Source organism: Hyla sarda, unplaced genomic scaffold (genome assembly GCF_029499605.1).
Source record: "Hyla sarda isolate aHylSar1 unplaced genomic scaffold, aHylSar1.hap1 scaffold_3220, whole genome shotgun sequence".
In the NCBI taxonomy this organism is placed as follows: Eukaryota; Metazoa; Chordata; class Amphibia; order Anura; family Hylidae; genus Hyla; species Hyla sarda.
In genome coordinates this window covers 1-21,645 of record NW_026609956.1, presented here as the reverse complement: position 1 = coordinate 21,645, position 21,645 = coordinate 1, and the positions used below count along the sequence as shown (strand labels likewise).

The window sequence follows — 21,645 nt, the reverse complement described above, 5'->3', positions numbered from 1 at the left end:
ATATATAACACTATGTCCTCTATATATATATATAACACTATGTCCTCTATATATAACACTATGTCCCTCTATATATATATATAACACTATGTCCTCTATATATATATATATATAACACTATGTCCTCTATATATATATATATAAACACTATGTCCTCTATATATATATAACACTATGTCCTCTATATATATATAACACTATGTCCTCTATATATATATATATATATAACACTATGTCCTCTATATATATATATAAACACTATGTCCTCTATATATATATATATAAACACTATGTCCTCTATATATATATATAAACACTATGTCCTCTATATATATATATAACACTATGTCCTCTATATATATATATATAACACTATGTCCTCTATATATATATATATATAACACTATGTCCTCTATATATATATATAACACTATGTCCTCTATATATATATAACACTATGTCCTCTATATATATATATAAACACTATGTCCTCTATATATATATATAACACTATGTCCTCTATATATATATATAAACACTATGTCCTCTATACATATATATATATAACACTATGTCCTCTATATATATATATATATAACACTATGTCCTCTATATAATATATAAACACTATGTCCTCTATATATATATAACACTATGTCCTCTATATATATATAACACTATGTCCTCTATATATATATAACACTATGTCCTCTATATATATATAACACTATGTCCTCTATATATATATAACACTATGTCCTCTATATATATAACACTATGTCCTCTATATATATATAACACTATGTCCTCTATATATAACACTATGTCCTCTATATATATAACACTATGTCCTCTATATATATATATATAACACTATGTCCTCTATATATATATAACACTATGTCCTCTATATATATATATAACACTATGTCCTCTATATATATAACACTATGTCCTCTATATATATATAACACTATGTCCTCTACATATATATATACTATCTATATATATATATATAACACTATGTCCTCTATATATATAACACTATGTCCTCTATATATATATATATATATATAACACTATGTCCTCGTATATATATATATATATATAACACTATGTCCTCTATATATATATAACGACTATGTCCTCTATATATAACACTATGTCCTCTATATATATATAAGACTATGTCCTCTATATATAACACTATGTCCTCTATATATATATAACACTATGTCCTCTATATATATATAACACTATGTCCTCTATATATATATAACACTATGTCCTCTATATATATATAACACTATGTCCTCTATATATATATAACACTATGTCCTCTATATATATATAACACTATGTCCTCTATATATATATAACACTATGTCCTCTATATATATATAACACTATGTCCTCTATATATATATAACACTATGTCCTCTATATATATATAACACTATGTCCTCTATATATATATAACACTATGTCCTCTATATATATATAACACTATGTCCTCTATATATATATATAACACTATGTCCTCTATATATATATATATATAACACTATGTCCTCTATATATATATATAACACTATGTCCTCTATATATATATAGCACTATGTCCTCTATATATATAACACTATGTCCTCTATATATATAACACTATGTCCTCTATATATATAACACTATGTCCTCTATATATATATATCACTATGTCCTCTATATATATATATCACTATGTCCTCTATATATATATATATATAACACTATGTCCTCTATATATATATATAACACTATGTCCTCTATATATATATATAACACTATGTCCTCTATATATATATAACACTATGTCCTCTATATATATATAACACTATGTCCTCTATATATATATATATATAACACTATGTCCTCTATATAACACTATATCCTCTATATATATATAACACTATGTCCTCTATATAACACTATATCCTCTATATAACACTCTGTCCTCTATATATATATAACACTATATCCTCTATATAACACTCTGTCCTCTATATATATATATAACACTATATCCTCTATATAACACTCTGTCCTCTATATATATATAACACTATGTCCTCTATATAACACTATATCCTCTATATAACACTATGTCCTCTATATATATATAACACTATGTCCTCTATATATATATATATATAACACTATGTCCTCTATATATATATATATATATATAACACTATGTCCTCTATATAACACTATGTCCTCTATATATAACACTATGTCCTCTATATATATAACACTATGTCCTCTATATATATAACACTATGTCCTCTATATATATAACACTATGTCCTCTATATATATATATATATAACACTATGTCCTCTATATATATATATAACACTATGTCCTCTATATATATATATAACACTATGTCCTCTATATATATATATATAACACTATGTCCTCTATATATATATATAACACTATGTCCTCTATATATATATAACACTATGTCCTCTATATATATATATAACACTATGTCCTCTATATAACACTCTGTCCTCTATATAACACTCTGTCCTCTTGTGGTAGTTTTCCTTCTCTTATATATCTTCTTTCCCGTGTTGATTCCCTTTCTGTATATAAAGTCTCTATCATATTCCTCAGCCTCTTCTTTCTTCTATACATGTTAAGGTCCTTTAACCTTTCCTGGTACATTTTATCCTGCACTGGGCGTATTATTCCTGATGCGGGTGGGGGCCGCCCGACGAGTTTCTCATGTGGAATAAGTGAGGACACTGGCGATATTGATCGATATTACTCACTTTCCTGTGTGAACGTGACCCAGCGCTCCGCAGCAATACTGTCACGCTAGAATAGTCCGCACAGACGCCAATGTTAGTCAGCGGGTCCATCGGTGGAATCCGGTGCATTGCCATAGAATGAAATGCTCCGCCTCCATCACATCCGATTGGCTCACACTTGTCACGTGACATATTTAACCGTCACGCATCGACGCGCACAGCAGTCAGTTTGGCTGAAGCTGCACGAAGCCATCCGAAGGCAAATCTCATTCTATTGCAATGCATACAGACTGCGCATGGCCAGCTGGCCTCCCTATGCAAATTGTGTAGAGAAGGGACAACTGAGCATGCGCAATACTCACGTTAGCCCTACGCTATTTGCATAGTGCTGCGCCTGCGCAGTACTACTTTACCTGCGCCCGATGCTCTACTGTATGTTCCCCTCTCCTTGAGAGTTAACGGGGAACGGGGAGTAGAGCTGCGGGCGTGGGGTGTAGTAAGCGCTTGCGGGGAGGCACGAGGATCGCCATAGCGCTGTAGATCTATAAAACAGTTATGAGCCGTATGAGCTGAGGAAATGTATTGGGCCACAGAGCCCATGTGAGCTCCGTGTAGGGAGGGGAGATCTGAGCCAAACTGAGACTGCTGTGCGCGTCCATGCGTGACGGTTAAATATGTCACGTGACAAGTGTGAGCCAATAGGATGTGATGGAGGCGGAGCATTTCATTCTATGGCAATGCACCTGCTCTACGGTCACATGATCTGTGTGGTGGTGTGAACAGGCCCTTAGTTTTCCCGATCACCACCTCCTGAGGAGCAAAGGATTGTGGGGCACAGAAGGTTAATCACACTTTGTCTTCAGGGGAAGCTGGAGCTGGAGGACCTGCAGACGACTTTGCAGCGAGTCCAGGGGGAGGTGGAGAGTCAGCGGAAGCTTCTGGAGACAGATCACCAGGAGGTGGAGCTCCTCATGACACAGATGAAGGACCTGCAGGACACGGTGCAGGCCCTGAGCAGGAACAAGGAAGTTCTGGAGAACAACAACCACCAGCTGGAGCACCGACTCATCCAGAGCAAAAAGTAATGGTTACCACCACTGGAGGGCAGTAGTGCAGGCAGGGGCTGAGGATCAGGTTCAGGCAGGGGGAGGGGCTGAGGATTACATGCAGTCAGTAGTGCAAGCAGAGGCTGAGTGTTGGGTGCAGTCAGCAGTGCAGGCAGGGGGAGGGCCGAGTGTCTGGTGCAGGCAGGGGGAGGGGCCGAGTGTCTGGTGCAGGCAGGGGGAGGGGCCGAGTGTCTGGTGCAGGCAGGGGGAGGGGCCGAGTGTCTGATGCAGGCAGGGGGAGGGGCCGAGTGTCTGGTGCAGGCAGGGGGAGGGGGCGAGTGTCTGGTGCAGGCAGGGGGAGGGGCCGAGTGTCTGGTGCAGGCAGGGGGAGGGGCCGAGTTTCTGGTGCAGGCAGGGGGAGGGGCCGAGTGTCTGGTGCAGGCAGGGGGAGGGGCCGAGTGTCTGGTGCAGGCAGGGGGAGGGGCCGAGTGTCTGGTGCAGGCAGGGGGAGGGGGCCGAGTGTCTGGTGCAGGCAGGGGGAGGGGGCGAGTGTCTGGTTCAGGCAGGGGGAGGGGCCGAGTGTCTGGTGCAGGCAGGGGGAGGGGCCGAGTGTCTGGTGCAGGCAGGGGGAGGGGCCGAGTGTCTGGTGCAGGCAGGGGGAGGGGCCAAGTATCTGGTGCAGGCTGCAGCCTTACATGGCTCCTTTTCTATTCGTGTTCAGGGAGTTGACAGACACTGAGGAGCGCAGGAGGATGGCGAGCGCTGCTCTGGAGAGATTGGAGGAGGATATAAGGCGCCTGCAGAAGGAGCGGAGTCATCAGAACGAGCAGCAGCGAGCGGTGCAGCAGGAAAGGACGGCCGCACAGCAGATCCTGGAAGGTGAGTGACAGCCTGGTCTGATGGTCTCTGATGTGAGGGACTAAGGCTGCTCCTCCTGTCAATGACTGATCTCTTCATCTTCTGCTCATAGACAAAACTGAGGAGCTGAAGTGTCAACTGAGCGACATGAAGGAGGCGCTGCGCCTACTGGAGGAGGTAGACGGGGAGGTCACATGATCTGGGCACTTATTTCTCTGTAAAGGTGTATGTATAGAAGTATACTTCCTACAACCATATATATATATATATATATATATATATATATATATACAGATGCGCCAGGATATAATAACCTGGCTTAAGGTTCGCCAATGTAAAAGGATATCCTCATGTGAATGGACGTGTATAAATATTATATACTATTCCTCCTTCCTTCCTTTTCCAAGTGCTAACAATTTACTCTTGTTTCCCTATATAAATTGTACGATTTAAGTAATTCCCAACACAGGGTTAATAATACAAAGGTTTATTCACGAGTACCCTCTAAATACACTATATAACCCAATACAATATCTTCCCTCCCACCTAATTACCCCCAATACACGCGCTCAATCCAGAGCAGCTTTCTGTCCCTAAGGCTATAGGAGTTTGTGATAGCCATGAGAGGTCAATGCTTGATACAGTTAACAGGGATAGAAGGGGTTAATGCAGGGTCTTGGTAGAGAGGGATGGAAAGGGCTTAGTGAGTCTTGGGATAGGAGGATAGGGTTAGACTGTGGAGTGTAAGAGAGAGGGAAGATGGCGCCCAGGGTTATGCTTCCAGATGATCAGAGTGTTGGGTGCAGCAGAGGAGGCAGGACAGCAATCTGAGGATGGTCTCTCTTTCTTGGGCCTGGATCCTCATGGAGTTGCTCCCTGTTATGGTGACTGCCTCCCAGGATGACCCCTTCTTAGTTTATATATGTAACTTCACGGAATGTCCTCACCCCCTCCTCCTTGGCCAGATCTCCCCTGGCACCAGGTGGGCACATACCAGAGAATGTTTGTAGACCGGACCCCTGTCTATGACCTGGCCAGATAGCCCAAGGCACCAGGTGGGCACATATCAGAGAATGTTTGTAGACCGTGCCCCTGTCTATGACCTGGCCAGATAGCCCAAGGCACCAGGTGGGCACATACCAGAGAATGTTTGTAGACCGGACCCCTGTCTATGACCTGGCCAGATCTCCCCTGGCACCAGGTGGGCACATATCAGAGAATGTTTGTAGACCGGACCCCTGTCTATGACCTGGCCAGATCTCCCCTGGCACCAGGTGGGCACATACCAGAGAATGTTTGTAGACCGGACCCCTGTCTATGACCTGACCAGATCTCCCCTGGCACCAGGTGGGCACATACCAGAGAATGTTTGTAGACCGGACCCCTGTCTATGACCTGACCAGATCTCCCCTGGCACCAGGTGGGCACATACCAGAGAATGTTTGTAGACCGGACCCCTGTCTATGACCTGGCCAGATCTCCCCTGGCACCAGGTGGGCACATACCAGAGAATGTTTGTAGACTGGACCCCTGTCTCTGACCTGGCCAGATCTCCCCTGGCACCAGGTGGGCACATACCAGAGAATGTTTGTAGACCGGACCCCTGTCTATGACCTGACCAGATAGCCCAATGCACCAGGTGGGCACATACCAGAGAATGTTTGTAGACCGTGCCCCTGTCTATGACCTGACCAGATAGCCCAAGGCACCAGGTGGGCACATACCAGAGAATGTTTGTAGATCGGACCCCTGTCTATGACCTGGCCAGATCTCCCCTGGCACCAGGTGGGCACATACCAGAGAATGTTTGTAGACCGTGCCCCTGTCTATGACCTGGCCAGATCTCCCCTGGCACCAGGTGGGCACATACCAGAGAATGTTTGTAGACCGGACCCCTGTCTATGACCTGGCCAGATAGCCCAAGGCACCAGGTGGGCACATACCAGAGAATGTTTGTAGATCGGACCCCTGTCTATGACCTGACCAGATCTCCCCTGGCACCAGGTGGGCACATACCAGAGAATGTTTGTAGACCGGACCCCTGTCTATGACCTGACCAGATAGCCCAAGGCACCAGGTGGGCACATACCAGAGAATGTTTGTAGACCGTGCCCCTGTCTATGACCTGGCCAGATCTCCCCTGGCACCAGGTGGGCACATACCAGAGAATGTTTGTAGACCGGACCCCTGTCTATGACCTGGCCAGATCTCCCCTGGCACCAGGTGGGCACATACCAGAGAATGTTTGTAGACCGGACCCCTGTCTATGACCTGGCCAGATCTCCCCTGGCACCAGGTGGGCACATACCAGAGAATGTTTGTAGACCGTGCCCCTGTCTATGACCTGGCCAGATCTCCCCTGGCACCAGGTGGGCACATACCAGAGAATGTTTGTAGACCGGACCCCTGTCTATGACCTGGCCAGATCTCCCCTGGCACCAGGTGGGCACATACCAGAGAATGTTTGTAGACCGGACCCCTGTCTATGACCTGACCAGATAGCCCAAGGCACCAGGTGGGCACATACCAGAGAATGTTTGTAGACCGTGCCCCTGTCTATGACCTGGCCAGATCTCCCCTGGCACCAGGTGGGCACATACCAGAGAATGTTTGTAGACCGGACCCCTGTCTATGACCTGGCCAGATCTCCCCTGGCACCAGGTGGGCACATACCAGAGAATGTTTGTAGACCGGACCCCTGTCTATGACCTGGCCAGATCTCCCCTGGCACCAGGTGGGCACATACCAGAGAATGTTTGTAGACCGGACCCCTGTCTATGACCTGACCAGATAGCCCAAGGCACCAGGTGGGCACATACCAGAGAATGTTTGTAGACCGTGCCCCTGTCTATGACCTGGCCAGATCTCCCCTGGCACCAGGTGGGCACATACCAGAGAATGTTTGTAGACCGGACCCCTGTCTATGACCTGGCCAGATCTCCCCTGGCACCAGGTGGGCACATACCAGAGAATGTTTGTAGACCGGACCCCTGTCTATGACCTGGCCAGATCTCCCCTGGCACCAGGTGGGCACATACCAGAGAATGTTTGTAGACCGTGCCCCTGTCTATGACCTGGCCAGATCTCCCCTGGCACCAGGTGGGCACATACCAGAGAATGTTTGTAGACCGGACCCCTGTCTATGACCTGGCCAGATCTCCCCTGGCACCAGGTGGGCACATACCAGAGAATGTTTGTAGACCGGACCCCTGTCTATGACCTGACCAGATAGCCCAAGGCACCAGGTGGGCACATACCAGAGAATGTTTGTAGACCGTGCCCCTGTCTATGACCTGGCCAGATCTCCCCTGGCACCAGGTGGGCACATACCAGAGAATGTTTGTAGACCGGACCCCTGTCTATGACCTGGCCAGATCTCCCCTGGCACCAGGTGGGCACATACCAGAGAATGTTTGTAGACCGGACCCCTGTCTATGACCTGGCCAGATCTCCCCTGGCACCAGGTGGGCACATACCAGAGAATGTTTGTAGACCGGACCCCTGTCTATGACCTGGCCAGATCTCCCCTGGCACCAGGTGGGCACATACCAGAGAATGTTTGTAGACCGGACCCCTGTCTATGACCTGACCAGATAGCCCAAGGCACCAGGTGGGCACATACCAGAGAATGTTTGTAGACCGGACCCCTGTCTATGACCTGGCCAGATCTCCCCTGGCACCAGGTGGGCACATACCAGAGAATGTTTGTAGACCGGACCCCTGTCTATGACCTGGCCAGATCTCCCCTGGCACCAGGTGGGCACATACCAGAGAATGTTTGTAGACCGGACCCCTGTCTATGACCTGGCCAGATCTCCCCTGGCACCAGGTGGGCACATACCAGAGAATGTTTGTAGACCGGACCCCTGTCTATGACCTGGCCAGATCTCCCCTGGCACCAGGTGGGCACATACCAGAGAATGTTTGTAGACCGGACCCCTGTCTATGACCTGGCCAGATCTCCCCTGGCACCAGGTGGGCACATACCAGAGAATGTTTGTAGACCGTGCCCCTGTCTATGACCTGGCCAGATAGCCCAAGGCACCATGATACGTGCATGAGGCAGGTTAGGTGCCCATTCCAGGAGGTTTTACAATATGCCCCTGGGCTAATGGCCATTATATTGCGTCATGTGACCTGCCCCAAGTCATGTGAGAGATCGATATAAATTTGATAATATGACGCGTCCCTTCACAATATATAAATGTATATAACACTGCTCAAAAAACTAAAGGTCTCCCTGCGATAACATCTTGATCTGAATGAACGAATCGTATGAAATCCTTTTCCTCTTTACATAGTTGAATGACAACAAAATCACCAAAAATTATCAATGGAAATCATTAACCCCTGGAGGTCTGGATATGGAGTCACCCTCAAAATCACAGAGGAAAACCCCACTACAGGCCGATCCCACTTTACGTAATGTCCTTAATAGGGATCGACTGATTATCGGTATGGCTGATATTATCGGCCGATAATCACGATTTTGGGCATTATCGGTATCGGCAATTACCTTGCCGATAATGCACCGCCCCCCGACCCACCGCACCGTGTGGCACACCGCACCGCCCCGGCCCCATTGCCTCCCCCATCCCCGGTTTTATAATTACCTGTTCCCTGAGCCCACGGTACTTCTTGCTCCTGCTGCGTCCTGCGTTACACTGTGCGCAGTGATGTGATGTGCGCGACGTGACGTCACAGTCAGTGCGCACAGTGACAGTCCAGGAGGACGCCACCGGAGCCAGATGTAGAGTGGTCCCCGGGAACAGGTAATTATAAAACCGGGGATGGGGGAGGTAATGGGGCCGGGGCAGGGCGGGGGGGGGGGGTTCGGACGCGGTGTGGCATGTCGGGGGGGCGGTGATAGGTCTCAGGACCCCTGGACAGGCAGGGGGAGAGAAGCGGGTGGTGGTGGCGGCGGCCTATGGCCCCGCAAAAGCCACTGCAGTTCATTGATTTAAAGCGCCCGATTTAAATCGATGATCTGCAGCGGTGTCGCAGGGGGATAAATAGCCGATAACTTATACCGGAATATCTGTATAACTTATCGGCCCTAACCTCCACTGATTATCGGTATCGGCCCTAAAAAAAACGATATCAGTCGATCCCTAGTCCTTAATACAAGTCCCAATGAGCCACAGTAGTGTGTGTGGCCTCCACGTGCCCGTATGACCTCCCCGCCTGGGCATGCTCCTGATGAGGTGGAGGATGGTCTCCTGAGGGATGTCCTCCCAGACCTGGACTAAAGCATCCGCCAACTCCTGGACAGTCTGTGGTGGATGGAGCGAGACGTCCCAGATGTGCTCAATCGGATTCAGGGCAACGGGCGGCCAGTCCATAGCATCAATACCTTCCTCTTGTAGGAACTGCTGACACACTCCAGCCACATGAGGTCTAGCATTGTCTTGTATTAGGAGGAACCCAACCGCACCAGCATATGGTCTCACAAGGGGCCTGAGGATCTCATCTCGGTACCTAATGGCAGTCAGGCTACCTCTGGCAAGCACAACCTCTGCGGCCTCCCAAAGAAATGCCACCCCACACCACATGATGTTGCAGGCAGCAGAATGTTCTCCACAGCGTCTCCAGACTCTGTCACATGTGCTCAGTGTGAACTTGCTTTAATCTATGAGGAGCACAGGGCACCAGTGGTGAATTTGCCAATCTTGGTGTTCTCTGGCAAATGCCAAATGTCCTGCACTGTGTTGGGCTGTAAGCACAACCCCCACCTGTGTATGTCGGGCCCTCATACCACCTTCATGGAGTCTGTTTCTGACCGTGTGAGTGGACACATGCACATTTGTGGCCTACTGGAGGTCACTTTGCAGGGCTCTGGCAGTGCTCCGCCTGCTCCTCCTTGCACATAGGCGGAGGTAGCGGTCCTGCTGCTGGGTTGTTGCCCTCCTACGGCCTCCTCCACGTCTCCTGATGTACTGGCCTGTCTCCTGGTGTCGCCTCCATGTTCTGGACTCTACGCTGACAGACACAACAAACCTTCTTGCCACAGCTCGCATTGATGTGCCATCCTGGATGAGATGCACTACCTGAGCCACTTGTGTGGGTTGTAGACTCCGTCTCATGCTACCACTAGAATGAAAGCACCGCCAGCATTCAAAAGTGACCAAAACATCAGCCAGGAAGCATAGGAACTGAGAAGTGGTCTGTGGTCACCACCTGCAGAACCACTCCTTTATTGGGGGTGTCTTGCTAATTGCCTATAATTTCCACGTGTTGTCTGTTCCATGTGAAATTGATTTGTCAATCAGTGTTCTTCCTGAGTGGACAGAGGGATCTCACACGAGTGTCAGGGACTTGGAGTTACATTGTGTTGGTTATGTGTTCCCTTTATTTTATGGAGCTGTGTAGATATATATATATATACATATACTGACAGATGGCGCTTTCCTGCACCCTCATTCAGACACTCATACGTTGCGTTTCGTTCCAGGACCTGAGGACCACCACCAAGCAGCGGGACAAGCGGTTCCAGGATTTGTCGTCTCTGCAGGAGAAGGAGCTGAGGCTGGAGGAGCGTCTGGGGCAACTACAGAGATGTGCGGAGGAGGAGGAGGCGGTGAGGGCAGTGGGCTTATACTGGGGGGGGCATATAATATTATACATGGGGGGACATATACTGGGGGGGCATATAATATTATACACGGGGGGACATATACTGGGGGGGCATATAATATTATACATGGGGGGGACATATACTGGGGGGCATATAATATTATACATGGGGGGACATATACTGGGGGGGCATATAATATTATACATGGGGGGACATATACTGGGGGGGCATATAATACATGGGGGGACATATACTGGGGGGGCATATAATATTATACATGGGGGGACATATACTGGGGGGGGCATATAATATTATACATGGGGGGACATATACTGGGGGTCATATAATATTATACATGGGGGGACATATACTGGGGGGGCATATAATATTATACATGGGGGGGACATATACTGGGGGGGCATATAATATTATACATGGGGGGACATATACTGGGGGGGCATATAATATTATACATGGGGGGGACATATACTGGGGGGGGCATATAATATTATACATGGGGGGACATATACTGGGGGGGCATATAATATTATACATGGGGGGACATATACTGGGGGGGGCATATAATATTATACATGGGGGGACATATACTGGGGGGGCATATAATATTATACATGGGGGGACATATACTGGGGGGGGCATATAATATTATACATGGGGGGACATATACTGGGGGGGGCATATAATATTATACATGGGGGGACATATACTGGGGGGGGCATATAATATTATACATGGGGGGACATATACTGGGGGGGGCATATAATATTATACATGGGGGGACATATACTGGGGGGGGCATATAATATTATACATGGGGGGACATATACTGGGGGGGGCATATAATATTATACATGGGGGGGACATATACTGGGGGGGGCATATAATATTATACATGGGGGGACATATACTGGGGGGGGCATATAATATTATACATGGGGGGACATATACTGGGGGGGGCATATAATATTATACATGGGGGGACATATACTGGGGGGGGCATATAATATTATACATGGGGGGACATATACTGGGGGGGCATATAATATTATACATGGGGGGACATATACTGGGGGGGGCATATAATATTATACATGGGGGGACATATACTGGGGGGGGCATATAATATTATACATGGGGGGACATATACTGGGGGGGGCATATAATATTATACATGGGGGGACATATACTGGGGGGGGGCATATAATATTATACATGGGGGGACATATACTGGGGGGGGCATATAATATTATACATGGGGGGACATATACTGGGGGGGGCATATAATATTATACATGGGGGGACATATACTGGGGGGGCATATAATATTATACATGGGGGGACATATACTGGGGGGGGCATATAATATTATACATGGGGGGACATATACTGGGGGGGGCATATAATATTATACATGGGGGGGACATATACTGGGGGGGGCATATAATATTATACATGGGGGGACATATACTGGGGGGGGCATATAATATTATACATGGGGGGACATATACTGGGGGGGGCATATAATATTATACATGGGGGGACATATACTGGGGGGGCATATAATATTATACATGGGGGGACATATACTGGGGGGGCATATAATATTATACATGGGGGGACATATACTGGGGGGGGCATATAATATTATACATGGGGGGACATATACTGGGGGGGCATATAATATTATACATGGGAGGGACATATACTGGGGGGGCATATAATATTATACATGGGGGGACATATACTGGGGGGGCATATAATATTATACATGGGGGGGACATATACTGGGGGGGGCATATAATATTATACATGGGGGGGACATATACTGGGGGGGCATATAATATTATACATGGGGGGACATATACTGGGGGGGGGGCATATAATATTATACATGGGGGGACATATACTGGGGGGGCATATAATATTATACATGGGGGGACATATACTGGGGGGCATATAATATTATACATGGGGGGACATATACTGGGGGGGGCATATAATATTATACATGGGGGGACATATACTGGGGGGGACATATAATATTATACATGGGGGGACATATACTGGGGGGGCATATAATATTATACATGGGGGGGACATATACTGGGGGGGCATATAATATTATACATGGGGGGACATATACTGGGGGGGGCATATAATATTATACATGGGGGGACATATACTGGGGGGGCATATAATATTATACATGGGGGGACATATACTGGGGGGGGGCATATAATATTATACATGAGGGGGACATATACTGGGGGGGGCATATAATATTATACATGGGGGGACATATACTGGGGGGGCATATAATATTATACATGGGGGGGACATATACTGGGGGGGCATATAATATTATACATGGGGGGACATATACTGGGGGGGCATATAATATTATACATGGGGGGGACATATACTGGGGGGGGCATATAATATTATACATGGGGGGACATATACTGGGGGGGCATATAATATTATACATGGGGGGATATATACTGGGGGGGTCATATAATATTATACATGGGGGGGACATATACTGGGGGGTCATATAATATTATACATGGGGGGACATATACTGGGGGGGGCATATAATATTATACATGGGGGGGACATATACTGGGGGGAGCATATAATATTATACATGGGGTGATATATACTGGGGGGTCATATAATATTATACATGGGGGGGACATATACTGGGGGTCATATAATATTATACATGGGGGGACATACTGGGGGGGGCATATAATATTATACATGGGGGGACATATACTGGGGGGGCATATAATATTATACATGGGGGGGCATATAATATTATACATGGGGGGACATATACTGGGGGGGCATATAATATTATACATGGGGGGACATATACTGGGGGGGCATATAATATTATACATGGGGGGACATATACTGGGGGGGGCATATAATATTATACATGGGGGGACATATACTGGGGGGGGCATATAATATTATACATGGGGGGACATATACTGGGGGGACATATACTGGGGGGGCATATAATATTATACATGGGGGGACATATACTGGGGGGGCATATAATATTATACATGGGGGGACATATACTGGGGGGGCATATAATATTATACATGGGGGGACATATACTGGGGGGGCATATAATATTATACATGGGGGGACATATACTGGGGGGGCATATAATATTATACATGGGGGGACATATAATCTTATACATGGGGGGGGGCATATAATATTATACATGGGGGGACATATACTGGGGGGGCATATAATATTATACATGGGGGGACATATACTGGGGGGGGCATATAATATTATACATGGGGGACATATACTGGGGGGACATATACTGGGGGGACATATACTGGGGGGACATATACTGGGGGGGCATATACTGGGGGGGCATATAATATTATACATGGGGGGACATATACTGGGGGGGGCATATAATATTATACATGGGGGACATATACTGGGGGGACATATACTGGGGGGACATATACTGGGGGGGCATATAATATTATACATGGGGGGACATATACTGGGGGGGGCATATAATATTATACATGGGGGGGGACATATACTGGGGGGGACATATAATATTATACATGGGGGGACATATACTGGGGGGGCATATAATATTATACATGGGGGGACATATACTGGGGGGGCATATAATATTATACATGGGGGGGACATATACTGGGGGGGCATATAATATTATACATGGGGGGACATATACTGGGGGGGGCATATAATATTATACATGGGGGGACATATACTGGGGGGGCATATAATATTATACATGGGGGGACATATACTGGGGGGGCATATAATATTATACATGGGGGGACATATACTGGGGGGGCATATAATATTATACATGGGGGGACATATACTGGGGGGGCATATAATATTATACATGGGGGGACATATAATCTTATACATGGGGGGGGCATATAATATACATGGGGGGACATATACTGGGGGGGGCATATAATAATATACATGGGGGGGACATATACTGGGGGGGGCATATAATATTATACATGGGGGGACATATAATCTTATACTTGGGGGGGCATATAATATACATGGGGGGGACATATACTGGGGGGGCATATTATATTATACATGGGGGGACATATACTGGGGGGGGCATATAATAATATACATGGGGGGACATATACTGGGGGGGGGCATTTAATAATATACATGGGGGGGACATATACTGGGGGGGCATATAATATTATACATGGGGGGAAATATACTGGGGGGGGCATATAATATTATACATGGGGGGGACATATACTGGGGGGGCATATAATATTATACATGGGGGGGACATATACTGGGGGGGGCATATAATATTATACATGGGGGGGCATATACTGGGGGGGGCATATAATATTATACATGGGGGGGGCATATAATATTATACATGGGGGGACATATACTGGGGGGGCATATAATATTATACATGGGGGGACATATACTGGGGGGGGCATATAATATTATACATGGGGGGATATATACTGGGGGGGCATATAATATTATACATGGGGGGGACATATAGTGGGGGGGCATATAATATTATACATGGGGGGGACATATACTGGGGGGGCATATAATATTATACATGGGGGGACATATACTGGGGGGGGCATATAATATTATACATGGGGGGGACATATACTGGGGGGGCATATAATATTATACATGGGGGGACATATACTGGGGGGGCATATAATATTATACATGGGGGGGACATATACTGGGGGAGCATATAATATTATACATGGGGGAAATATACTGGGGGGGGCATATAATATTATACATGGGGGGGACATATACTGGGGGGGCATATAATATTATATATGGGGGTGCATATACTGGGGGGGGGCATATAATATTATACATGGGGGGCCATATACTGGGGGGGGCATATAATATTATACATGGGGGGGCCATATACTGGGGGGGGCATATAATATTATACATGGGGGGACATATACTGGGGGGGGCATATAATATTATACATGGGGGGATATATACTGGGGGGGGCATATAATATTATACATGGGGGGGACATATACATGGGGGGGCATATAATATTATACATGGGGGGACATATACTGGGGGGGCATATAATATTATACATGGGGGGGACATATAATCTTATACATGGGGGGGCATATAATATTATACATGGGGGGGACATATAATCTTATACATGGGGGGGGCATATAATATTATACATGGGGGGACATATACTGGGGGGGGCATATAATATTATACATGGGGGGGACATATAATCTTATACATGGGGGGGGCATATAATATTATACATGGGGGGACATATACTGGGGGGCATATAATATTATACATGGGGGGACATATACTGGGGGGGCATATAATATTATACATGGGGGGACATATAATCTTATACATGGGGGGGGCATATAATATTATACATGGGGGGACATATACTGGGGGGGGCATATAATATTATACATGGGGGGGACATATACTGGGGGGCATATAATATTATACATGGGGGGACATATACTGGGGGGGCATATAATATTATACATGGGGGACATATACTGGGGGGGCATATAATATTATACATGGGGGGGACATATACTGGGGGGGGCATATAATATTATACATGGGGGGGACATATACTGGGGGGGCATATAATATTATACATGGGGGAGGCATATACTGGGGGGGGCATATAATATACATGGGGGGAGATATACTGGGGGGGGCATATAATATTATACATGGGGGGGACATATAATCTTATACATGGGGGGGGCATATAATATTATACATGGGGGGACATATACTGGGGGGGCATATAATATTATACATGGGGGGGACATATAATCTTATACATGGGGGGGAGCATATAATATTATACATGGGGGGACATATACTGGGGGGGCATATAATATTATACATGGGGGGGACATATAATATTATACATGGGGGGACATATACTGGGGGGGCATATAATATTATACATGGGGGGGACATATACTGGGGGGGGCATATAATATTATACATGGGGGGACATATACTGGGGGGGCATATAATATTATACATGGGGGGGGGCATATACTGGGGGGGGCATATAATATTATACATGGGGGGGACATATACTGGGGGGGGCATATAATATACATGGGGGGGACATATACTGGGGGGGCATATAATATTATACATGGGGGGGACATATACTGGGGGGGGCATATAATATTATACATGGGGGGACATATACTGGGGGGGCATATAATATTATACATGGGGGGGGCATATAATATTATACATGGGGGGGACATATACTGGGGGGGCATATAATATTATACATGGGGGGACATATACTGGGGGGCATATAATATTATACATGGGGGGGACATATACTGGGGGGGCATATAATATTATACATGGGGGGACATATACTGGGGGGGCATATAATATTATACATGGGGGGACATATACTGGGGGGGCATATAATATTATACATGGGGGGGACATATACTGGGGGGGCATATAATATTATACATGGGGGGGACATATACTGGGGGGGCATATAATATTATACATGGGGGGGACATATACTGGGGGGGCATATAATATTATACATGGGGGGACATATACTGGGGGGGGCATATAATATTATACATGGGGGGACATATACTGGGGGGGCATATAATATTATACATGGGGGGGACATATACTGGGGGGGCATATAATATTATACATGGGGGGGACATATACTGGGGGGGGCATATAATATTATACATGGGGGGACATATACTGGGGGGGCATATAATATTATACATGGGGGGACATATACTGGGGGGGCATATAATATTATACATGGGGGGACATATACTGGGGGGGCATATAATATTATACATGGGGGGACATATACTGGGGGGGCATATAATATTATACATGGGGGGGACATATACTGGGGGGGCATATAATATTATACATGGGGGGGACATATACTGGGGGGGCATATAATATTATACATGGGGGGACATATACTGGGGGGGGCATATAATATTATACATGGGGGGACATATACTGGGGGGGCATATAATATTATACTTGGGGGGGACATATACTGGGGGGGCATATAATATTATACATGGGGGGACATATACTGGGGGGGGCATATAATATACATGGGGGGAGATATGCTGGGGGGGGCATATATTATACATGGGGGGGACATATAATCTTATACATGGGGGGGGCATATAATATTATACATGGGGTCGACATATACTGAGGGGGGCATATAATATTATACATGGGGGGGGGCATATAATCTTATACATGGGGGGGCATATAATATTATACATGGGGGGGACATATACTGGGGGGGGCATATAATATTATACATGGGGGGGCATATAATCTTATACATGGGGGGACATATACTGGGGGGGCATATAATATTATACATGGGGGGGGACATATACTGGGGGGGCATATAATATTATACATGGGGGGGACATATAATATTATACATGGGGGGACATATACTGGGGGGGCATATACTGGGGGGGCATATACTGGGGGGGCATATAATATTATACATGGGGGGACATATACTGGGGGGGCATATAATATTATACATGGGGGGACATATACTGGGGGGGCATATAATATTATACATGGGGGGGACATATACTGGGGGGGCATATAATATTATACATGGGGGGACATATACTGGGGGGGGCATATAATATTATACATGGGGGACATATACTGGGGGGGGCATATAATAATATACATGGGGGGACATATACTGGGGGGGGCATATAATATTATACATGGGGGGGACATATACTGGGGGGGCATATAATATTATACATGGGGGACATATACTGGGGGGGCATATAATATTATACATGGGGGGACATATACTGGGGGGGCATATAATATTATACATGGGGGGGACATATACTGGGGGGGGCATATAATATTATACATGGGGGGACATATACTGGGGGGGCATATAATAATATACATGGGGGGACATATACTGGGGGGGCATATAATATACATGGGGGGACATATACTGGGGGGGCATATAATATTATACATGGGGGGACATATACTGGGGGGGCATATAATATTATACATGGGGGGACATATACTGGGGGGGCATATAATATTATACATGGGGGGACATATACTGGGGGGCATATAATATTATACATGGGGGGACATATACTGGGGGGGCATATAATATTATACATGGGGGGACATATACTGGGGGGGCATATAATATTATACATGGGGGGACATATACTGGGGGGGCATATAATATTATACATGGGGGGACATATACTGGGGGGGGCATATAATATTATACATGGGGGGGACATATACTGGGGGGACATATACTGGGGGGGCATATAATATTATACATGGGGGGACATATACTGGGGGGCATATAATATTATACATGGGGGGACATATACTGGGGGGGGCATATAATATTATACATGGGGGGGCATATACTGGGGGGGGCATATAATATTATACATGGGGGGGCATATAATATTATACATGGGGGGACATATACTGGGGGGGCATATAATATTATACATGGGGGGACATATACTGGGGGGGCATATAATATTATACATGGGGGGATATATACTGGGGGGGCATATAATATTATACATGGGGGGGACATATAGTGGGGGGGCATATAATATTATACATGGGGGGGACATATACTGGGGGGGGCATATAATATTATACATGGGGGGACATATACTGGGGGGGCATATAATATTATACATGGGGGGACATATACTGGGGGGGCATATAATATTATACATGGGGGGACATATACTGGGGGGGGCATATAATATTATACATGGGGGGGACATATACTGGGGGAGCATATAATATTATACATGGGGGGAAATATACTGGGGGGGGCATATAATATTATACATGGGGGGACATATACTGGGGGGGCATATAATATTATATATGGGGGGTGCATATACTGGGGGGGGGCATATAATATTATACATGGGGGGCCATATACTGGGGGGGGCATATAATATTATACATGGGGGGGGCCATATACTGGGGGGGGCATATAATATTATACATGGGGGGGACATATACTGGGGGGGGCATATAATATTATACATGGGGGGATATATACTGGGGGGGCATATAATATTATACATGGGGGGGACATATACATGGGGGGGCATATAATATTATACATGGGGGGACATATACTGGGGGGGGCATATAATATTATACATGGGGGGGACATATAATCTTATACATGGGGGGGGCATATAATATTATACATGGGGGGGACATATAATCTTATACATGGGGGGGGCATATAATATTATACATGGGGGGACATATACTGGGGGGGGGCATATAATATTATACATGGGGGGGACATATAATCTTATACATGGGGGGGGCATATAATATTATACATGGGGGGACATATACTGGGGGGGCATATAATATTATACATGGGGGGACATATACTGGGGGGGGCATATAATATTATACATGGGGGGGACATATAATCTTATACATGGGGGGGGCATATAATATTATACATGGGGGGACATATACTGGGGGGGGCATATAATATTATACATGGGGGGGACATATACTGGGGGGGCATATAATATTATACATGGGGGGGACATATACTGGGGGGGGCATATAATATTATACATGGGGGGACATATACTGGGGGGGGCATATAATATTATACATGGGGGGGACATATACTGGGGGGGGCATATAATATTATACATGGGGGGGACATATACTGGGGGGGGCATATAATATTATACTTGGGGGAGGCATATACTGGGGGGGGCATATAATATACATGGGGGGACATATACTGGGGGGGGCATATAATATTATACATGGGGGGGACATATAACTATACATGGGGGGGGCATATAATATTATACATGGGGGGGACATATACTGGGGGGGCATATAATATTATACATGGGGGGGACATATAATCTTATACATGGGGGGGAGCATATAATATTATACATGGGGGGACATATACTGGGGGGGCATATAATATTATACATGGGGGGGACATATGAATATTATACATGGGGGGGACATATACTGGGGGGGCATATAATATTATACATGGGGGGACATATACTGGGGGGGCATATAATATTATACATGGGGGGACATATACTGGGGGGGCATATAATATTATACATGGGGGGGGGCATATACTGGGGGGGCATATAATATTATACATGGGGGGGACATATACTGG

General features: G+C 45.8%; 1 protein-coding gene across 1 annotated transcript; it reads left to right on the top strand.

Annotated features, from left to right (window-relative positions):
• Nucleotides 1-2,602: 2,602 nt before the first annotated feature.
• Nucleotides 2,603-11,279, top strand: LOC130329812 (uncharacterized; the record flags this gene model as incomplete). Its single annotated transcript, XM_056553519.1, has 4 exons — nucleotides 2,603-3,879; nucleotides 4,566-4,723; nucleotides 4,815-4,879; nucleotides 11,154-11,279. Coding segments are annotated over exons 1-4 (459 nt in total), but the record flags the coding sequence as incomplete, so codon positions are not given.
• Nucleotides 11,280-21,645: the final 10,366 nt, after the last annotated feature.